This window comes from Culex quinquefasciatus, chromosome 2 (assembly GCF_015732765.1).
Source record: "Culex quinquefasciatus strain JHB chromosome 2, VPISU_Cqui_1.0_pri_paternal, whole genome shotgun sequence".
Classification (NCBI taxonomy): Eukaryota; Metazoa; Arthropoda; class Insecta; order Diptera; family Culicidae; genus Culex; species Culex quinquefasciatus.
In genome coordinates this window covers 79041759-79065773 of record NC_051862.1, presented here as the reverse complement: position 1 = coordinate 79065773, position 24015 = coordinate 79041759, and the positions used below count along the sequence as shown (strand labels likewise).

The 24015-nt window shown below is 35.0% G+C and overlaps 1 protein-coding gene across 9 annotated transcripts in view; it reads left to right on the top strand.

Moving 5' to 3' along the window:
* LOC6045852 overlaps positions 1-23672 on the top strand; it is a 32285-nt gene extending 8613 nt beyond the window's left edge. For all 9 annotated transcript variants that reach the window (XM_038256722.1, XM_038256719.1, XM_038256721.1 and 6 more), the window contains exons 3-4: positions 13676-13977; positions 22924-23672. In XM_038256722.1, the coding sequence (XP_038112650.1) occupies positions 13676-13977; positions 22924-23022 (401 nt within the window). In that variant the 3' untranslated portion in view covers positions 23023-23672. The remainder of the gene's footprint in view (positions 1-13675; positions 13978-22923) is intronic.
* Positions 23673-24015: the final 343 nt, after the last annotated feature.

Sequence of the window (24015 nt, the reverse complement as noted above, 5' to 3'; positions counted from 1 at the left end):
GCTTCTCCACGTCCCAGCCCGTACGAAGAAAAGCGAAATCAGCATCATTTCTGGGCTCGAATGTACCGCAGGGTGGGGTTACACTGAACATTTTGGTTTAAAGTTCTGTGCTTGCTGAAAATTAACAAATTCTTCAATACTATTTATTAATGCTTGTAAGAATGCTTGTGAGTAATTCTATAGAATTTCGCAGTTTTCGTCAAGATTTTTAATTTTGTTTTTTTTTTTATTCAAAAGAAAGTTTGTCCATCTATTCGGTATGCCAACAGAAGCCATTTTTGCATCATTCGTTTTTCCAAACAAGGCCATGCAAAATTGCTACAGTAAACCGGAGTTACATTGAGTTACATTGAGTTACATACATCATTTTATTTTTGGAGTATTTTCCAACTGGTAAGGTTTATCTCAAGACTATTATTTTTAAAACAAATAGTTGGGTAGGTCACACAAGGTCCCTGCACTATTTAAAAAATAATAATTTCAATGGTGTATGAAAAATTGTGTGGCAGTACGTGGCCGAATGGTTACGCTGTCCGCTTTGTAAGCGGATGATTCTGGGTTCGATTCCCATCTGCTGCAACCTTCCATCGGATGAGGAAGTAAAATGTCGGTCCCGGCCTTGGTTGTTAGGCCGTTAAGTCATTCCAGGTGTAGGCGTCGTCTCCATGTCATAAGTACAAACAACACACCAAACCAAGCCTACTCCGGTGGAATCGCTGGCGGCGGTTGGACTCGCAATCCAAAGGTCGTCAGTTCAAACACTGGGGTGGAAGGTTCCTTGGAGTAAAAGAGGTTTGGGTGCTCTCCCCATTCAAGCTTTTGGACTCCTAGGTTCGAGCAGAAACTTGCAATAGAGACCACAAAAGACCCGGGGGTCGTTAATGTGGATGGTTTGATTTTTTTTGATGAAAAAATTTGATGCGTTCAATTTTTTTTTGAATTTCGGGTGACTTAAAGATTTAAAGTGTTCAATTTTTTTGTGTACGTCAAATCTATCATCAATAAGGTTGCTACTATAGTTTTTGTAGAAAAAAATATTTTTTTATTTAGTTAACTAAGTTTATAAGCTTTTTAACAAAATACATATAAATTTTAGGTAAAATGGTTAAAAAGTCAAAATTTTGCATCAAATTCGTTGAAACTAGTTTTGCTTATAAAATGATTGATTTATATTTGATTTTGAGCTGAATTCGAAGCATGAATCAAAAGTTTTCATATTTTATATCGAACTTGTCCTTCTGAAATTGCATATAAATTTGGTGATTTAAAGAAATAGTAGTTTATGCAACAAGTTGCAAAAAGAAGTTTGTTCAGCACGACTCGTACATTTATGCAACGAGGTTCACCTACCGAGTTGGAAAAATACGACGAGTGCTGAAAAAATCAAGTTTTGCAACGAGTTCCATACAACATTTTTTGCAATTCCGAAAAACACCCTTTGAGTGAAATTTAAAGTAAAATGTTCATGTATTTTGTGAGTAAATCGTTCAAATCAAAACAAATATTGAAAAGTATTACTTTTCGAAACAAATGCTGAAAAATTCAATTTTTCAGCACTAATAACAGTGCTGAAAAGTAGAACTTTTCAGCATTTATTTTGAAAAGTGTTGCTATTCGATTCTGTTATTTTTGGTACAGAAAAGTAGGCTATTTCGTCGTTCAAGAATGACAGGAAAAGTAAAAAAAAAGTTTCACGACGGAATTGCAAAAATGACATTTTAGCAACAATACGTTGCAATGTTGCAAACCTTTCGAATTGAAAACAACTTTGCAACAATCCATTTCGTTTTGTAATCGAAACATATTGAAAACTTATTGGTTCCATTGTTGCAACATGTGACTTAGCCCAATTTGTGTGCTAAGAATAATATTGAAATCAAAAATCCTTAGAAACAGTTCAGCGCAACCATTTGCCCATTCATCAAATCATCCGTGGCTCAGTGGTAGAGGCAAGGTGTAAAGATCTGAAGGTACCAGTCCAGAATCTCCGACAGGGCATAGGAAATCATAGAGACCCATTCGTATTAAGCCATGCCAAATGTTTTTTTTTACAGATTTTTCAACCCCAAAAACAACAAATATCTGTTTATAATATTATATATTAAGATTTAAAAATAATTGTTGTGTTTAAAAAAAATCAACAATTTAGTAATTAAATCATGCTTTAATATCACTCAAAAAGCTCAAATCTGCTGTTATAAATTTCGCATTCGACATGATACAGCTCAAATACAGATTTATTTTCAGGAAAATATAGATCTCCCATAAAATAATGTGGCATCGTTGCGTGTGTTTTAAAATTTTCGAGATTTTTTATATGTTTCAGAGGACGTAAAAAAGATGATACAAAATCTGATGATTGGATTAATCCAAAATTTTATTATACTAAATTTCAAAATCATTTGCGCATGCAAAATAAATTTGATATTGAACATTATTTTACACATTTTATTTGATAAAGGGCACCGTTTTTAAGTTATAGGCATTTAAAAGTGAATTTTGACAAGATATCTGTAGTTTTTTTTAAAGGTCCAATAAACCAAATTTTCAGTTTTTTGCTTTTTGGGTGTTTTTTACCCCTGACGGTTTTGGCGGTTTCAAAAACACCCAAAAAGCAAAAACTGGAAATTTGGTTTGTTGGACCTTTTCAAAAAAAAAAACTCCAGAAATGTTCAGTTCAGTTCAGTTTAAAAACAATTTATTTAGGAAAATCACCCTGCAAAGAGAAAATTTCCCTGCAATGTGTATATAATAAAAAAAACTCTTAATTTGAAAATATCAAAAATAAGCCTCTTCAAAAAGTTATTTTTCATTAAAAAATCTTAAAATTATTTTTATTGAAAAGAGCAAAAACATTCTGTTTTTTTAGAGGATTATTGTTCAAATTTAAATAAATAAAAAAAGATCCGCAAGTTTAAACCAAGTCAGATGCATGAAAAATAACGATTATTTGTAAAGGTGGTCAAAACCGCTCTTTTTTAGGAGCAGCTATTTTTTGTTCGCTCATTAAAATGAGTGGCTCTTTTTTTCAACATTTTTAAATCGAAGCATTTTTAAAGCATAGTGAGATTTATACATGTTTTTTTTTTATTAAATGTTCATAAATTATCTAAAAACAAGTTAGTTAGATTAGATTAAATGATCTAAAAACAAGTTAAATGTTATATGTTGGGAAGGTATTCTGCGACCTCTTTTCTAGAAATGCCCAAGATCAAGAGGATTTTTTTTCGTAAATTGTAGCTTTATTTGATACCGATTCGGTTCTCAAACTTAACTTGCCGGTTTTATCGAAAAAAAAAAAACTGATAAGACTGATAAAACCGAGATTTCAAAAAAGGGTCTACGTGGTTTATGGATGGTCCCTAACGAAAATTGGGCTAATGCTTCTTAGGCCATATTCTGAAACCAACAGTTTTTTTGTTCAGCATCATAAAACACAACTTGTATTTTTTTGGAAATATAAAACTTGAAAAGGAGTTTTTTTAAGTATTGATTTTTTTTTTTCTTTTGCATAAAAATATTGGTTTAGATGTGTTTATATTTTTTTCAATTCTCATTTGCAATACCAACAATTTTGCCAGACAAATAGCTATCATATTTTTTTCTCTTTGAAAACAGTTTCACACCTTGGTGATTTTATTTAAAAAATTGTTCAATTTAAATTTTAAATCTTCAAAACTATGTTCTTTTGTGTTATGATCAAAAATAATGATTTTGTACTCATTTTTCTATATATTTTTACATAAGATTATTCAAATCAAACTTAACCTACGGTTTTCAAAATGTTCCGGTTGGTTATACGGAATATTCCATCCAAACGCCAGTTAGGCTCTCTCGGTCTTGCGTTCCTTCGAATGCGGCTTCTTCTTGCTTGTTATTGCGATCGAACATGTGGTGCGTATGATTGTCTGTGTCTGTGTATGTGTGCATCAACTTCCTGTCGTCATCATCTTGGGCTTGGGGCTCGTTAGCTCAACGAGGCTTGGCGTCTTCTTGCACACACTTTTCAATACGTCGGTATAATGCATAAACTAGAGAGTTCGATTTCTTCAAGGGGTGACACTTGATCGTGGATAATGTTGAGATAACTGTAGTGACGATAATGAGTAGTAATCATGTCAATACCTGAAATTGAAGATTCGTAAAATTGGATTAAATATTGAAAAATGGATAGCTTGCCCAGTTACACCATTTTATCTAGATTCTAACAACTTCAACCCTGCAACCTGCTTCTTCAACTATGAAAGAGAGCAGTAATAACAAGCTCAGCAAAAGACGATCTTCGACCTTGCCCCTCCGTGTCTAATCCCGCTCGCACCCTCCATTCTAGACTAGTAGACACGGTCTCAATCTACTGCGGTTGATTCCTGCCAACTTTGGGTTCCCACATATGTTGCTCTCATTTATTTTTCGCTCAGCAAAACATTATGGCATCTGCATAAACGAACGCAATAAAAAGAGGTCAATTGATTAGCATAATAGTGTGTACAACAACATCTCCCTTAGAACAGTCAGTGTGCCGTGTGACAGGCAGAATTAGGAAAATACTAACGAGGATGACTCAGAACTGAATGGAGAACAGAATTTTTGAATTGTGCGTTATATATTTTTTCCGTCAATTGAGTTTAATTTATTCATATTTTCACTGAAGTTATGATCAAAAATTGAACTCATACAGCTGACTGAGGAAAAAACGTATGACTTATCTCCAACCTTTCTCTGATCTATGCTATCCTGTTTAAATAAAAATGCTTCCACAATGAACTTGTGTCATATTTTTTTTCAAATGCTATTTAGAAAAAAAAAACATTTTCATATTAAAATTCGAGTTTCATTTAATTTTATCAACTATTTATTTTCAGAATATCAGCTTTATTGGCCAACTCTCTCTAGAATGACCACTATTTTTGGATTTTATTTTGTATAACTTTGTGTGTACAGTCATGCCTCAGTTTTGCACGCCTCGGTTTTGCACTGCCCCGGTTTTGCACCGTTCAGCTGCCTCAATGAAGGTCGTATGCTAGAAGCAATATCCCCAAAATAGGGACAAAAAATGTTTTAGTTTCTTGGGCTTATACAGAAATATAAAGTATTTTCGTCAAAAATGTGATTAAGTAAAAGCATAAGCATTAAAAATCCAACTTATTCATGAAATACAAGCCAGGCTGCCTATAGCAGCCTTTGAGGATACATCAAATAAAAAGTGCGCTCGGCTTAGTAGGCCCAAAATAAGGACAAATACCCTAACTGTGAAAATTGTTAAATCGGTTTTGGGTTAAGGATTGCTTTTTATCGTTGAAGTTATATCCTATATCCTTTTCGACCTCAAACTTTATTTTTTTTTTCAAAAATCGAGTTTTTGATCGATTCCGGTTCTTTTGGTCTGAAACCGACCTGAAAACCGGATTTACATGTACTTTGACAACAGATATTAATACCAGGGCCAGGTGACGTACCCGTTCCGGAAACTGGAACATCCGAATAGCTCATGTTTTCCTGTTTTACACGTATATGTGATACAAATACTCTCATGATAGTTGAAATTGATCCATAAAACTTACTAAAAAAATCAGTGTCTTGCGAACCTTCGTGGTGAACGGACACTAGAGCTGCGGTATTTTTTAATACCTAAGCTCAGAGTTATTTCAAAACAAAATTCACAGTCTTTTTAAAGACTACCTGAGTTATTTTCCAAAATTCTAAACAGTCTTTTCAAGACTAACCCCACCTGAAATTTTGTTGTATTTTACAAACGAAGCCATCTTTTAAGAGAACTTTGCTTGCAAAATGCGTCAAAACAAAGGTAAACGCAAATCTTCTGAAGATTTGGTCGTTACGTCGGTGAAGCGTTTGAACGCTAAACCGGCTAACGGAAACAGAAAAAGAAAACAGCCTCTTCTGAGGTCTGATTCTGATTCTGAATGTGAGGTCAATCCTCCAATTCCATTGACAAACAGTTTCGGTGTTTTATCCGAAACTGATGACAAGGAACCTTCTCCTCGTACTGAGCCTTCTGCCGTCGAGAAACGAGTAAAGGCTCCGCCAATTGTTGTGACTTCCGTCTCCGATTTGGCCAGCTTTCGAACGCAACTGAAGAATTGCAAGGAAACTTGCAATTTGAAAGTTTCGTTCCAGCTTGGTCGAAGAGGAGAATGTCGCTTGTTGACGGAATCTTTACAAGATCACCAAACTTTTGTTGGTTATTTGAAAAACCACAAACACAATTTCTACACGTATGAGACCAAGAATGCTCGGCCATTCAAGGCGGTCTTGAAAGGTCTCTCCAACGACTTGTCGGTGGATGAGATCAAAAACGAACTTAAGGTGTTGCTTGGCTTTGCCCCATCCCAAGTAATACCAATGAAGAAAAAATCAAACGGGAATATTTCTCGCTTTGGTTTGACTTCACAATTTTATCTGATTCATTTCAACAGAAATGAAATCAACAATTTGAAACTTTTGGACAAAGTTCAGTTTTTGTTCCATGTACGGGTAAAGTGGGAGCATTTTAAGAAACATGGCGGTAATGGCCAGAATCTGACCCAGTGCCGGCGTTGCCAGGCATTCGGTCACGGTACTGATCATTGCGCCATGGTTCCAAAATGCATGGTTTGCGGGGATTCTTCTCACGACAAGGACAATTGTCCCGTGAAAGAAGTCACCCAATTTAAATGTGCAAATTGTGGTGGAAATCACAAATCAAATTTCTGGGATTGCCCCATCAGAAAAAGGTTTTGGATTCTCGTGCTAAGCATCAGCCGAAATCCAAACCGAAATTTTCTCAAAGTCAGGTTGTACCTGCATCTTTAAATCAAACGTTCGTGCTGTCTCACTCGAACAATTCTAGAAATACCCCTACCGTGGAAAAGTTAGGTAACAACAATGGCATTTCTTATGCTAACGTCGTTTCGGGTTCATCCACGAATTTTAAATCCTCTACCAATCTTTCTGAAATTGGGCAGGTACCTCAAATCTCATTTGAAAATTTTTCTGCTGGCAACGCTTTGGGATCTTCTGATCTCGGCGATGTTACGTTTGAAAAATGACTTTTTGCAAAACTCACTGTTTGGTTTGATTCAAACAATGAGTAATGCTACATCCATGATGGAAGCAATCCAGATTGGATTAAAATTTGCGAATGATGTTGTTCTTACCCTGAAGTTTAATCATGGATCTAAGTAATTCCATCAATATTATGAATTTTAATGCTCGCTCTTTAAAAGCGAAAGAAAATGAATTTTTCAACTTTTACGAGTTCATAACGTGCATGTTGCTGTTATAACCGAAACATTTTAAAAACTGGCACTTATTTGAAAAGTGATCCAGATTATAAAGTTATAACTAATAACCGAATGAATCGAAATGGCGGTGGAGTTGCAATAGTTATCCACCGTAGTATGACTTATAGCACGTTACGTGACTTTAAGTTAAAAGTTATTGAAAGTTTGGGCATTGAACTTGAAACTTCTTTTGGGAAAATTATGATTGCAGCTGCATATTTGCCATTCCAATGCACTGGGGAAAATAAAAATTATTTCAAAGGGGATTTGAATAAACTTACTCGGCATAGATCTCGATTTTTGATCATCGGTGATTTTAATGCCAAACACCAATCTTGGAATAATTCAAAAGTAAATTCCAATGGTAAAATTCTATTCAGAGATTGCACTTCTGGTCTTTATTCGGTTTTATACCCGAATGGGCCAACTTGCTTTTCTTCTGTTAGAAATCCATCAACAATTGATTTGGTGTTGACAAATCAAAGTCAGTATTGTGGTCCTTTAGTGACTCATGCTGATTTTGATTCTGATCATCTTCCAGTAACTTTTTCACTTTCTCATGAAGCAGTTACCAGACCCAATAGTTCTGTGTTTAATTACCACAAAGCTAATTGGGACAGGTATCAGCATCATATTGAGAATAATTTAAATCATGATTTTGTTTTAGAAACCAAAGCTGATATTGATTCAGCCTTGGAATCTTTAACTAATGCAATTTTGGATGCTAGGAATATTGCTATTCCTAAAGTCCAAGTCAAATTTGATTCTCCCATTATTGATGACGATCTTCAGCTTCTGATTCGTCTGAAAAATGTTCGCCGAAGACAGTATCAACGTTCTCGTGATCCTGCACTGAAGCGAATTCAAAAGATTTGCAAAAGGTTATTGACCACAGATTCACTCTCCTGCGAAATGAAAAGTTCGCAAGAGATGTCGAACAAATTAAACCTTATTCCAAACCTTTTGGAAACTTTCAAAGGTTCTTAAGAAACCTCAAAACCCATCCCTTCTTTAAAAGATGGTGATAATATTCTATTAACTAATGGGGAAAAAGCTCAAAAACTTGCTCAGCAGTTTGAGAGTGCTCATAATTTCAACTTGAATGTTTTGAGTCCTATTGAAAATCAAATTTCAATAGAATTTCAGAATATTGTTGAACAAGAATTTTCATCAGATGAAGTTTTTAATACGGATCTGAATGAAATAAAATCTATTATCAAAAAATTTAAAAATATGAAAGCCCCTGGTGAGGATGGCATTTTTACATTTTAATTAAAAATTACCAGAAGCAACTTTAAGTAGCTTGGTCAAAATTTTCAACAAATGTTTTGATTTGGCATATTTTCCCAGTAGTTGGAAAAATGCCAAAGTAATTCCGATTTTGAAACCGGATAAAAATCCTGCTGAAGCCTCAAGCTATCGGCCCATTAGTTTGCTTTCATCTATTAGTAAATTATTCGAAAGAATAATTCTTAATAGAATGATGACGCACATTAATGAAAATTCAATTTTCGCTGATGAGCAGTTTGGATTTCGCCTTGGGCATTCAACTACTCATCAGTTGTTGAGAGTTTCAAATTTAATTCGAAGCAACAAATCTGAGGGCTATTCTACTGGCGCTGCTCTTCTAGACATAGAAAAAGCATTTGACAGTGTTTGGCATAAAGGTTTGATTGCGAAATTGAAAAGGTTTAATTTTCCGATTTATATCGTGAAAATTATTCAAAATTATTTGACGGATCGTACTCTGCAGGTATGTTATCAGAATAGCAAATCTGATCAACTACCTGTACGTGCTGGCGTCCCTCAAGGAAGCATTTTGGGTCCAATTTTATACAATATTTTTACTTCTGACTTGCCTGATTTGCCCCAGGATGTCAGAAATCACTTTTGCTGATGACACAAGCATCTCCGCCAAAGGCAGAAGCCTTCGTGTCATCACAAGAAGATTACAAAAAGCTTGGATATTTTCAATTCTTATTTGAAAGAATGGAAAATTACTCCAAATGCTGCAAAAACTCAACTTATTATTTTCCCTCACAAACCAAGGGCTGATTTTCTTAAACCAAAAGTCATCACATTATAAAGATGAATGAGGTAAATTTAAAGTGGGAGGATCAAGTGAAATATCTTGGACTTGCTTTTGACAAAAACCTTACTTACAAGGATCACATTGAAAGTATCCAGGTTAAATGTAACAAATATATTAAATGTTTGTATCCACTTATAAACAGGAATTCTAGACTTTGTCTCAAGAATAAACTGTTAATTTATAAACAAATTTTCAGACCTGCCATGCTTTATGCTGTGCCGATCTGGACAAGCTGTTGCTTAACCAGGAAGAAAAAACTTCAGAGGATTCAGAACAAAATTCTGAAAATGATTCTGAAACTTCCTCCTGGTTCAGCACCAGTGAACTTCATCAATTAGCCGAAGTTGACACTTTGGATGTTATGTCCAATAAGATAATTGATGCATTTCGACAAAAATCATTGCAGTCTTCAGCTGCATTGATCCGCTCTTTATATAGTTTATAAGTTAGTTTTAAGGTATCCCTTTTCCCTTTTGTACATGTAGGACCTCCTACATTTGAAATCACTGAATAGCGAAAGCTACAATATTTCATGAATAAATGAAAGTTGCTAGTATTTAAAATTGAGGTGAAAAGTCATCGTTTGTGATTGGACACTCAATAATATTTTAACTGAATGAATGTACATGGAAAAGAAATTTGAATAAATATAAATTAAAAAAAAAAAAAAAAAAAAAAAAAACTTACTAAAAACACAAAACACGATTGCCAGAATCACTTTGGAGTGTTAGTGACCTCTTTCGGGTAACCTGGAACCGGTTGCCGGGTAACCGATGAACGGCCAACTTGACTTTTTTGGTGAAAACCTATCACGTTGTACATCAAACTTCATGAAATTGAAAGATATGTCCATCTTCGGTAATGCCGTTGTTCGCTGAGCCATCCTGGCTAATCTGGAACCGGTTACCGGTGGCCCCTTGGGGACACTTCCGGGATATGAGAGAAACCGACATATCTTTCAATTTCATGAAGTTTGATATGCAACATGATGGGTTTTCAACAAAAAAAAATCAAGTTGGCCATTCATCGGGTACCCGGGAATCGATTCCAGGTTACCCGGAAGTGGCCACTAACACTCCAGAGTGGTTCTGGCAATCGTATATTGTGTTTTTAGTAAGTTTTATGGATCAATTTCAACTATCATGAGATTATTGGTATCACATATACGTGATAAACAGTAAAACATGAACTTTTCGGATGTTCCGGATTTCCGGAACTGGTAGGTAACCTAGCCTTGGGAATCGGTTGTAGCCACAGAGAACCAACTCCGGTTTTCAAGAATCTGTTTCGGAAAGGGCACGTTCTAAGCTTCCAATTGTGACCAAAAGAAACGGAATCGGTCAAAAACCCTATTTTTGACGATTTTTTTTAAAGTTTAGGGTCCAAAAGGACCCCAAAACCTTATGTGTGATTTTTTTTAAAACCGTCGGTGGGGGTGACATTGGGTCTAAGATGACTTCGCTGAAAAAATCTCGTTCCTAGAACAAATTCTGTTATTTTGGCAGCTGTCTAAAGTTGGGGTACGTTTTTGGCCAAAAATGACCTCTAAAAAATTATTTTTCTAATATTTTTTTTGTTGGAATTGCTCGAAAACTACCCAAATGTTTGAAAATCTCTACAAGAAACACTGTTGGATGACTAGTTTTTATCATATCGTTGTATTTGAGCATCATTTTAGTTTCATTTGACCCAATGTCACCCCCTCTAAGGGGTGAGATTGGGTCAATTTTCAAACTATTGGCATTTAAGATAGTGTTCATCAAAATCCACCATATTTTGGGAAAACGTTAGTAAACTATCTAAGAACAAATCTACGTTGAAAGATTTTCGATTTAATTTAAATTGTTTTTGTTATTAAGAAATAACGAGAGGTGTATCGTTTTTTGATCCATAGTCACCCCCACTGACGGTACCAAGGGAAGGTTAAATCATTAATAACTCGCCAGGGTTAACTCGGATCATTTTGCGGTCTTTGACAAAAGTGTTTGTCATTAAATTTTACTTAACAATCTTACACTTGACAATGATCCGACACATTTAACGCCACCTTTTAACGGAATAATAAAACTTTTGCTTTTTCTTATACATTTTTTTTCAGCGACACAAAGCGACCCTAAACGCTTAATCGATTTGGCTCAAAATTGGCACAGTTTCTTATTTTTATCTAAAGAGGGGGTGTCTTAGGATTTTCCAAAAAAAAAACATTTTTCCGTTGCAAATATTTTTAAAAGTTTATGTCGCCTGAATAATCAGGGGGCAAAAACATTTTTTTTCTAAAAACTTCAAAATTTTAATGAAAATTAAAGTTTAATCAACCGAAAACCAATTGAAATGCATTTTCCTACGTTTATAATCATATTTAGCCTGTTTGAACTCCTTTGAAAACAATTCAAATTTTCAAGAAAAAAATCCTTCAATACATTGATATTTTGAAAATTTATTATTAGAAAGCAACTGGACGCGTGTAAAATGTATTTTACACTTTTTTCATCCAAATAATGAAACCTAAGCCTGTAATTTCTTTTTTTATTTCTTTGCATTGAAAATCAAATCAATAGTTTTGGAGATATCGAAACGAAAAACGAAGTTGACTTTATAGCTGTCGGCCACCATTGCAAGTACCAACCACTAGTGTCTTCCTTTTATCTACAAGGACTTCGCCGCCCTGGGCTCCTAAGTGTATGAAAGTATGGCACGGAGCGACGGCGCCGAATACCCATATTTACACAAAGAATTTTAGAGCGCCCGCCGCGGGATTCGAACCGGCGACCTCTGGATCGTGAGTCCAGTGCGCGGTCCGATTGATCCACACGGGCGGGAGATATCGTCAGTTCAAAATTACACGCTAATTAGGTGACACTTAGAAATACTCATTTTCATCACAAAATAATTTAGGAAAAATCAAAAGTAGTTCAGCTGTCCATACATCTGTATCTTATGTTGAACTGTCAATAAAATCCCTTTTTTCAATTCGGCTTTTCACACAAAAAACTGCATTGCGCAAAATATGAATTGGAGAAACAATACATTTCTTAATATTCTAACAAAAATTTGTATCTTTTGAGGTTTGGCAAAGGTTGGTCAACATTTTCTTCAAAATATCATAGATTGTTTCGTAAAAAATAATTTAAAATAATCTCTATTGTCAACTTCAATCGAAAATAGCTTCTTTTCAATTATATTTCTGAAAACATTTTTTCTTCAAAAATATTTGCAACACTAATATATCACCCATTTTTTCCATTACGGCCACACAGCTCTGTGTTTTTATTACCGTTATGTTTGTTTGTATAACAATTTGGGGTATAGCTTTGAGGAGAGTTAAATAAATATTTGGCAACTGGTTTTAAATGAATATTCTTTTTCATTAAAGACTTGCATTAACCTTAATCAGCCAAAGGTTACTTAATTTTATTCTAACAAATAATCAATTCTGGAGTTTTTTTTTGAAAAGGTCCAATAAACCAAATTTCCAGTTTTTGCTTTTTGGGTGTTTTTAGAACCGCCTTGAGTCAGGGGTATTGAAAAACATCCAAAAAGCAAAAACTGAAAATTTGGTTTATTGGTCCTTTTCAAAAAAAACTCCAGAATTCAACTCAGTCCTCCCTAAATTCAATTCCTGTGTCCATCCCACATTTTTATCCCCCGCTCCCACCTTCACATACTCTCACACACAAACAAACAATAACTGGCCAATCTGCACACCATCATTTGTCACGATCTTTGCCGTTCAATATTCCGAAGCCATTTCCAAAGACACCCATCGAACCAACCAACCAACCCACCAAGGCCCCCCAAAGAAAACGCAATTTCCATTTATGCACTGTTTGTCACGTTGCGGCAAGATTAGACACGTGATTCTTCCATAAATGACCTACTTCGACCGAAAACTTTGCTGCGGCGCTTCCCTGCAGATTGTGTGCCCAACGTGCGCTTCCAGAGCTACTTGGATCCAAACATTTGTGCACTATTGTTTCCAAAAGGAAGACGAAAACAAAAAAAAAACTTTTTTTGTCAAATAAAACGTGCCTGGCGTTCAAAAGCAGAGCCGATTCATATTTGTTTGATTACACTTACAACGAGTTGCTCATTGTTCGAACCGATGTTAATACTTGGTTAATACAGCAAATTTTCCTCTTAAATCTGGTTCTGTAATCTTTCGGAAAGGAATTTCAAATGCCTAATTAATCTTATCTAAAAGTTTGAATATCGATATTTCAAGACAGTGTTGCATTTTTTTTTTAATTCTTCGAAAAAATATTAAAATTAATTCAAAGCAAATGTCTTTCCTTTCCTTTTTCAGAAAAGCACTACGGCTGCTACAAGGTCGGCATCTTGTTTTCCGTCATCATCATCCTGCTGCTGCTGGTGGGGTGCGTTCCGGTGTTCTTCCTAACCCACAACAACAACCTGATTCTGCTCATCCTGCTGGTGACGCTGATCCTGATCGGATTCGTAACGTACGCGTACTTCCGGTGGCAGCATCGGCGCGCACTGCAGATGCGACGCAGCTACGAGGCGCAGAAGATGAACCTGACGCGGGGAGCAAAGGTGGCGCTGGCCACCAATGGGAAGCGGCCGGAACTGGCGGTGGGCCATAAGCAGGCACGCTTTTTTTTTTAAATTATGAAGCAAAAAGTTTTAAAAAAAACCTTATGCATCTTACTACTACTGAGCAATTCCAGCTCAAATCAGGAATTTTTCTGGTACTTTTGTACCCGACCCTCTCCGATTTCAATGAAACTTTGTAGACATGTTATCCTAGGCCTATATAAGCCATTTTTGTGTATATGGAGCCAATAGTACTCGAAAACAACATTTGAGAAGGGCGTAAGGTATTTAAATATTTTTGTATTTTGTAATTCAAAAATTACTACCTATGAGATTTTTTTATTTTTAAGTCTAAAACTTAAATTTAAAGGTGATGTCACAATTTTTTTTCGTTCAATATTTTTGAAGGAATAGCCTAAAATGTTACTAAAAGACTGACGAAAAATGCAGGAAAAAATCCTAAAAAAATACAAAAATCATTTACTAAACCAGTTTTTTTGAAAAGTGGTCTAATCGTCAAAATTTTTAAAGACCGGTAGTGGCAATCGATTCTCCAGACAATTTTACATAAAAGTCTCCATATTGACCATTGTCCTATGTCCATTCTATGGGAAGATACAGCGGTTTTAAAAATAAAAATGTTGAAAAAACGAGTTTTTTGTGGTTTTTGGCAATTTCTATATGACAGACTTGGTTTTTCAGTCTCGTAAATATTTTTACCGGAAAGCTCGTCCAATTTCCCATAAGTTTATCTTTGACAGCATTTCAATTGGATGTAAGGGCTTACAGATATAAGCTTAACTACATTGCTAATAACTGAAAATAGAATATTTTTTTCAGTGTGGTAGAAACCTGGATAGTAAATTTGCTTACGTAAATATAAAAACGAGTCAAATCAAAAAGCTGTCAAATGCAATCTTATGGGAAATTGGACGAGCTTTCCGGTAAGAATATTTACGAGACTGAAAAACCAAGTCTGTCATAAAGAAATTGCTAAAAACCACAAAAAAATCGTTTTTATTTCAACATTTTTATTTTTAAACCCGCTGTATCTTCCCAAGGAATGGACATAGGACAATGGTCAATATAGAGACTTTTATGTAAAATTGTCTAGAGAATTGATTGCCACTACCGGTTTTTAAAAATTTTGACGATTAGACCACTTTTCAAAAAAACTGTTTTAGTAAATGATTTTTGTATTTTTTTAGTAGAGACATACCATCCTGCATTTTTCGTCAGTCTTTTGGTGACATTTTAGGCTATTCCCTCAAAAATTTTGAACGAAAAAAAATCGTGACATCACCTTTAAATTTAAGTTTTAGACTTAAAAATTAAAAAATCTCATAGATGTGGCGTGTATTTTTGTTTCAGTGTATTTTTTTCAGAAAGCCCGTCCAATTTCCTACAAGTTTGTCTTTGACCAATTTTTGATACGATGCAACGGCTTCAGTAATTTTTAAATTACAAAATACAAAAATATTTAAATACCTTACGCCCTTCTCAAATGAGCAGTTCTCTACGGAATCGGTCTTTTTTCTTTAATTTTAATTTTTGTATTTTTTAATCCGGCTGAAACTTTTTTGGTGCTTTCGGTATGCCCAAAGAAGCCATTTTGCATCATTGGTTTGTCCATATAATTTTCCATACAAATTTGGCAGCTGTCCATACAAAAATGATATGTGAAAATTCAAAAATTTGTATCTTTTGAAGGAATTTTTTGATCGATTTGGTGTCTTCGACAAAGTTGTAGGTATGGATATGGACTACACTGAAAAAAATGATACACGGTAAAAAAAAATTTGGTGATTTTTAATTTAACTTTAGTCACTAAAACTTGATTTGCAAAAAAACACTATTTTTAATTTTTTTTATTTTTTGATATGTTTTAGAGGACATAAAATGCCATCTTTTCAGAAATTTCCACCAAAAAAGTTTAAGCCGGATTAAAAAATACAAAAAAAAAATCGAATGACCGAAATCTCAGAGAATTGCTCAAATGTTGTTTTCGAGTACTATTGGCTCCATATACACAAAAATTACTTATATAGGCCTAGGATAACATGTCTACAAATTTTCATTGAAATCGGAGAGGGTCGGGTACAAAAGTACCAGAAAAATTCCTGATTTGAGCTGGAATTCCTCTACTGAAAATAAGCAAAATATCAATGAACTGGGTCCTAAAATAAAGCTTAACTTGGTAATATTATTGTTCACAACGAGAATTATTGTTATTCTGAGTACAATGACCCTTTGTACGAACGAAAAGGATTTAAAATAGATTTTTAATTCAATTGAAAAAAAAATTCGATATGTACTTCAAATTGGAATTGTGAATTTGATTGAAAAAATGCCACTAAGAATGATATTTTTTTTGCAATTCCGTCGTGAACCTACTTACTTTTCCTGTCATTCTTGAACGACGAAAAAGCCTCTCCACCGAAAATAACAGAAACAAATAGTAACCCTTTTCAAAACAAATGCTGAAAAGTAGTTCCACTTATCAGCATTGAAACGGATGCTGAAAAGTTGAACTTTTCAGCACTTGTTTGGAAAAGTAACACTTTTCAATATTTTTTTTATTCAAACGATTTATTGACTAAATATATGGACATTTCCCTTATAATTCTGTTCAAAGGGTGTTTTTTGGAATTGCAATAAAATGTTGTATGGAACTCGTTGAAAAACTTGATTTCTTCATCACTCGTCGTATTTATCCAACTCGGTGAACCTCGTTGAACAAATGTACGACTCGTGCTGAAAAAATCTTCTTTTTGCAACTTGTTGCATAAACTACAATTTTGCAATTCCGCAAATTAAACGGCCTACTTTTCCCTACCAAAAATAACAGAATGGAAAATTAATAACTTTCAATACCAGTGCTGAAAAGAAGTTCTACTTATCAGCATTGAAACGGATGCTGAAAAGTTGAACTTTTCAACACTAGTATCGAAAAGTAACAGTTTTCAATATTGTTTTGTTTAGAACGGTGAATTTACTAAATACATGAACGTTTGACATACAATTCCATTCAAGAAGCGTTTTTCGGAATTGCAAAAAAAATGTGTAAGCAACTCGTTGCAAAACTTGATTTTTTCAGCACTCGTGCTGCTACTCGTGTTAAACTACTATTAAACAATTTGTTTGATTAGAGGTGAAATGGGTAATCGCCTATTTGATACGGGACCATCCACAAACCACGTGGACACTTTTTTGGAAATATCCCTCCCGTGGACGTTTTCATACAAATGAAAGCTTTTTTGTATGGAGCGTGGATGGTCCCTACAGCATTTGACGTATCTAAGAACGAACTTTTTTCAATTTTATAACTTTTATACTTTAAACATACGTGGAATTTCTCAAAGAATCGGAATATGTCAAAATTGAGCCCATAAAATGCCGTATATTTTACCTACAGGGTATAAGTTAACGGTGTAGAAAGTTTGTTATAGAAAAATCGTAAAACTATGAGAAAAACTGCGATTGGAGAAAAAGTTTATTCCGTAAGCTTAAAGCCCATAAAATTCCCTAACTTCTGACCTTAAGGAGTATGCGTGTTGGATGCAGTTGCAAAAAGATATTGGGATTCTCGAAATATCAATTTTGAACAATAATTTGAAAAAGCTGTGAGAAAAAGCCACACCAATCTTGGATGTTTATGACACATTTTAAATTGCTTCAAAGGACCATTCGAATGCATTTAAGAGGATTAAAATTGATCAAGTTTTAAGAAAATGCGAGCAATTTTAAGATGTTTTTTAAATGTTTTTTTATACCTTCGACTTCAATAGCCGTTTCACCCTACTTAATTTTGTCGTAGAGTTCTCATGTTTGGCATGAGATCATCTCATGGATAGGCAAACAAACTTTGAATTTTTCATCCACATCGAAGCACCTCGATACGACTTGTGACACATTGGTGAAAATCTCGCTCTTAAATATTATCCATGATTCTCTATTCCTTAAAACATTTTTTTCAAAACGTTCAGAAAAATTTCAATAAAATATCCAAGAGACATTGAAAAGAAAAAGAAACAAGAAAATTGAAATTTTTTAGGGGTTACAAAATTTCAAATGTTGGTATCAGCACCCATTTGAACTTTTTTTAATTCTGTTTTAAGGGCATTAAAATATCGATTTTTAAATATTAACCCAGTAATTTGAAGACATTTGATTTTGCCATGCCGAGATGTTGAAGCTAGCAGTTTTAAAAAATGGATGCATCGATATCTCAACACTACTTTGACCACATGCCGGGAACCGTGGTGTAGGGGTAAGCGTGATTGCCTCTCACCCAGTCGGCCTGGGTTCGATCCCAGACGGTCCCGGTGGCATTTTTCGAGACGAAATTTGTCTGATCACGCCTTCCGTCGGACGGGAAGTAAAAGTTGGCCCCGGACTAACCTAAAAAGGATAGGTCGTTAGCTCAGTCCAGGTGTAGGAGTCGTCTCCCTGGGTCCTGCCTCGGTGGAGTCGCTGGTAGGCAGTTGGACTAACAATCCAAAGGTCGTCAGTTCGAATCCCGTGGATGGAAGCTAAGGTGTAAAAAGAGGTTTGCAATTGCCTCAACAATCAAACCTTCGGACACCTAGTTTCGAGTAGGAATCTCGCAATCGAGAACGCCAAGGCAATGCTGTAGAGCGAATAATTTGATTTTGTTTTTTTTTTTTTGGCTTTGACCACATCAGCTCAAAATTTTGATAAAGACTCGCTCAATTGGTTCCGAAGGCCAATTTTCAAAAAGTTTATTTTAAAAAAACATGAAAAAATATCATGTTTTTCATACAAAAAAAAAATTGATTAATTTTTATTTTTGCATTTAAAAAATACTAAAATTTCACAATCGACCTTCGACCTGCAAATGGGTTATGTTTTGAGAGTCTTCACCCCAAAGTTCAACCAATTTGGTCCATCCCATCTCGAGATATCGTGGCACCCGTAAATCAACTCGGTGTTAAAAAAATGTTCGCATGTGAGCAATTCTCTACGAAAAAAGTCTTTTTTTTTTTTGAATTTTAATTTTTGTATTTTTTAATCCGACTGAAACGGTATGCCCAAAGAAGCCATTTTGCATCATTAGTTTGTCCATATAATTTTCCATACAAATTTGGCAGCTGTCCATACAAAGACGATTTATGAAAATTCAAAATTCTGTATCTTTTGAAGGAATTTTCTAATCGATTTGATATCTTCGGTAAAGTTGTATATTACGCACTTTTTAAATGTTAGTCTTGGTTTAAAAATTTTGAAGATATTTTTTTTAAAAGATCGAAATTTTTTTCGAATGTTTCATTTTTAATATTGTAAATTGGACAATTAGTTGCTGATATATCAACATTAGAAAACGGTGGGTTGTATGGGTGAGACATAGAAAACATCAATTTTCATGTTTTTAAACCTTTGCATGGCAATATCTCAGCAACTGAGGGTCGTATCAACAAAGTTCAAAAAAGCAAAATATAGAGAATATTCTCAGCTTTTCAAAAATATTTTTTTCAATAGTGGGCAAACATGTGCATTAATTTTAAATAATGAAAAACTGCGACTATTTTAAAAAAAGTTGCATAAAAATGGCCTTAACTTGAAAACGGTGCACTTTATCAAAATTTCACTTAAGTACTTTTTGATTGCAAATTTTAATTTTAAATCGAAAATGAAGTTAAAAATTTTTTGCGACTAATGTTTCGATTTTTTGAAAAAATCAGTATTGATTAAAAAACTCATAACTCGCTCAAAGACTTTTTTGCACAACCTGAAAATTTCTGAAAAGTTGGCATTTGATGTCCTCTATAACATATCAAAAAATGAAAAAAAAATATAAAAATACTGTTTTTTTGCAAATTAAGTTTTAGTGACAAAATGTTAAATAAAAAATCATCAAAAAAAAATCACCGCGTATCATTTTTTTTTCAGTGTAGTCCATATCCATACCTACAACTTTGCCGAAGACACCAAATCGATAAAAAAAATCCTACAAAAGATACATTTTTTTGAATTTTCATACATAATTTTTGTATGAACAGCTGCCAAATTTGTATGGAAAGTTATATGGACAAACTAATGATGCGAAATGGCTTCTTTGGGCATACCGAAGGCACCAAAAAAGTTTCAGTCGGATTAAAAAATACAAAAAAAAATCGAATGACCGAAATCTGAGAGAACTGCTTAGTTCGCTTTGCGTGTACCAACAAGTTGAGAATAAATCGTCTCTTGCTTAATAATCATGAATTATTTTCATTTAACTTGCAGGGGGATTGGAAATTATCTTTTTGTGGATTTGATAAATGTTCAGTAATATGCAATTTTTAGATTTTGTGCATGGGTAATTCTCAGCCAACTCACACAGTAGTTGCCTCGACTCCTCTTCGATTTGCGTGAAATGTATGTAACATTTGTCCCTGATCCCAAATTTGAGCTCCATTTTTCGATATCTCGTGACGAAGTGTGGGGGGGAGGTCCGACCCCTTCCATTTTTGTACATTCGAAAAAAACCTGTAATGATTATGGTTTGGAAATTTGGTGTCAAAAAGACTTTTGTTTAAAATTGGACGCCTGATTTGTAAAACGTATTTTCATAAAAAAAAAACAAATGCAAAAATAGTGTCATTATTCGTAACTCGACTTTAATTTCTTTAAAACATGTCATTTTAAAGGAAATTTAATGTACTTTTCAAATCTGCAATATCCCAGAAAGGGAACCCCTCCTACCCCCTGTAACGCGTAATAGAAGGTCTTTTTGCATGTTTTTTTTTATGAATAATTTTATGAAAATTTTGCGTTACGTTGCACAATTGTTCAGCACACCTCCCCTCCTCAAGTTTTCGTAACATTTCGTAACAGACACTGACTCTCCCTCCTCCCAGTAGGGACCATCCATAAACCACGTGGACACTTTTTTGGGAATCTGTTACCCCCCCCCCCCCCTTCGTGGACAATTGTCCATACAAAAAAAAACTTTTTTGTATGGATCGTGGACAATCGCCATACTTTTTTCATTTAGAACTAAACATTTTAATTTTAAAGTTTTATATTTTTTCTAACTTTGCAGGATTGATTTTTAGAGTGTAACAATTGTTTGAAAAGTTGTAGAACAGACAATTACAAAATTTTGTGATGGATAAATATAAGGACATTATTTGTAAACATAACGAGTAAACGCGATTCTACGAAAAAAAAAGTTGTGAAAAAGTTGGTGGCCGTTCAAGGTCACCCGCGACAGACACGAACAACGAAACAAAGAAAAACAAAAAAGTAACATTTTCAAAACATTTTTTCGTAGAACCGCGATAATCATCACCATTTCAGGCTGCAAACTATTGAAAAACACGTGTTTTTTCGAATGTTCAATAATGGGAGGGGTCGTACCGAGATATCAAAACACGGTCCTCGGATTCGTGATTATTGACCAAAATTACACCAAAAGACAAAATTTCACGCAAATCGAAGAGGTTTCGGGGCAACTTTTTCAGATTTCGTATGAGGTAGAGAACGATCCAGCTGTCAGCATTTTGCCTTCCTCACTGAGGTAAGGCTATAATCCTGCTCTAAAAATGATCTTTTTATTAAAAGCTCAAAGACCCACCTTCATGTATACATATCGACTCAGAATCGAAAACTGAACAAATGTCTGTGTGTATGTGTGTGTGTATGTGTGTGTGTATGTATGTATGTGACCAACAAACTAGCTCATGTTTCTCGGCACTGGCTGAACCGATTTGACCCGAACTTGTTGCATTCGACTTGGTTTCGGGTCCCATAGATCGAGTTTTATACAGATTGAAGTTTCGATAAGTAGTTTAAAAGTTATGTATAAAAATGTGTTTTCACATATATCTGGATCTCACTTAAATGTATGTAAACTATGTCCGGATCCACCATCCGACCCATCGTTGGATAGGTTATCGAAAGACCTTTCCAACGAGTCCAAAACATTGAAGATCTGGCAACCCTGTCTCGAGATATGGTCACTTAAGTGATATTTATGTACTTTTTGTAGCCGGATCTCACTTAAATGTATGTAAACTATGTCCGGGTCCACCAACCGACCCATCGTTGGTTAGGTTATCAAAAGACCTTTCCAACGAGTCCACAACATTGAAGATCTGGCAACCCTGTCTCGAGATATGGTCACTTAAGTGATATTTATGTACTTTTTGGAAGCCGGATCTCACTTAAATGTATGTAAACTCTGTCCGGATCCACCTTCCGACCCATTTTTGGATAGGTTATCAAAAGACCTTTCTAACAAATCCAAAACATTGAAGATCTGGCAACCCTGTCTCAAGATATGGTCACTTAAGTGATATTTATGTACTTTTCGTAGCCGGATCTCACTTAAAAGTATGTAAACTATATCCGGATCAACCATCCGACCCATCGTTGGTTAGGTTATCAAAAGACCTTTCCAACGAGTCCCAAACATTGAAGATATGGCAACCCTGTCTCGAGATATGGTCACTTAAGTGACATTTTTGTACTTTTTTATTCCGGATCTAAAAAATAGATGAAATTTGTGTACAACCCCATCAAATCATCCATTGTTGGTAATGAGTGAGGAAGGCTCCAACCACATAGGTGGATTAAGTTAGTTTTTTTTCTATCTGAGCAATTTATGACGGAAGGATTATTTTTCTATGAATGATCTAAACTTGATTGAATTCGATTAATATTTAGACCGCAATTAAAACCATGACTCTGCAACAATTTGAAATCAAATACCTAAATTTCATAATTGAATCTCGCTAATGTGCAAATTAGTCTAGTTTATGATCTCTCTGACCTATCCCTGTTGGGCACAATGTTATTCTCGCACCACCAGCGTATCGCCATACTCATAAATTGCCTCCCCACATGACAGTTCTAACGCTCTGCTGGTTGCAGTTTCCCTGGGAAACCCAACGCGGTGGAAATGAATTTATGCTCAAACCCAACCCAACTAAACACATCCCAAAACAAAAAATAATTAATTGAATTAAGCGAACATTTTTTTCCTCATTTTTGCAGGCCGTCACCTCCACCCCCATCACCGCTAAACCGATCGCCAAAGCCGAGCTGGACCTGGCAAAAACGACGACAAATCAACCGCGCTATTCGTTCATTTGAATTATGGCAGCCACGTGGCACACATCCACTCGGGACACATCCCGGAGGCCGCCACCACCACCACGTGGTGTTTCGAAGTGGTTGACAATAAATAACACCACCCATCCACCCTTCCAATCACAATCGACCTCATCAACTGGCGGGAGGTCAACTGGAACCACCTGGTCAACCACCCGCGAGCCCACATCAAATGGCGCTAATAAAAAGAGAGAGGAGAGCACACGAATCAAACGCAAATCAATTAGCAGTTGGAGGAAAGCCACAATTCAATTACTATTCACATAATTATCCCGATTTCAGTGTGTAGCAACAGAGAAAAAAAAACATTCCAACATTTACGCACATTCCAACGCAACCAGTTGTAATTGAGTTTTCACTCGGATCGAAATCAAACGCACAAATTTTTGCGTTTGCCAGCCGCGAAAACCTCAATCAATCAAATCAATCAGCGGAAGGGTACGGGTCAATTCGAACGAAGAATGCATGTTTGCGACCATTTGCGAAGGTATTTGGCGAGATTAATGAAATAATTATTGCGTGCATTTTATGGTTATAGATCAGTAAGGTATAAATATTTAAATGCAGTTGTTAATTTTTTTTATGAGAGTATGTTTATAAATGAATAATAGATGGTTTTAAAGTAATATAAAGAAAAGCGTTTTATTTGTCTTCTTTGTTAACACGTTCGCAGTAAATTTAAACTAAGCATAATTAATTGAAAAATACAGGGAATTTCTATTACATATTTCTAATAGGTCAAGATAATCTCAACCTGAATCCGTTCTGGTTATCTGAAAAACGATAAAAGGCAGGCACAAAAAAAATCTTATTTTAGTGAAAAAACAAAAATGATAAGATGACATTTGATTATGGATCAATTATGGTCCCAAATGCGCTTGGTCACCTTTTCGTTGAACTCTTTTTAATTTTTACCCCGCTAAATTGACAAACTCAAACTAGAATCTGACGAACAGTCACTTGTTACACAGGACT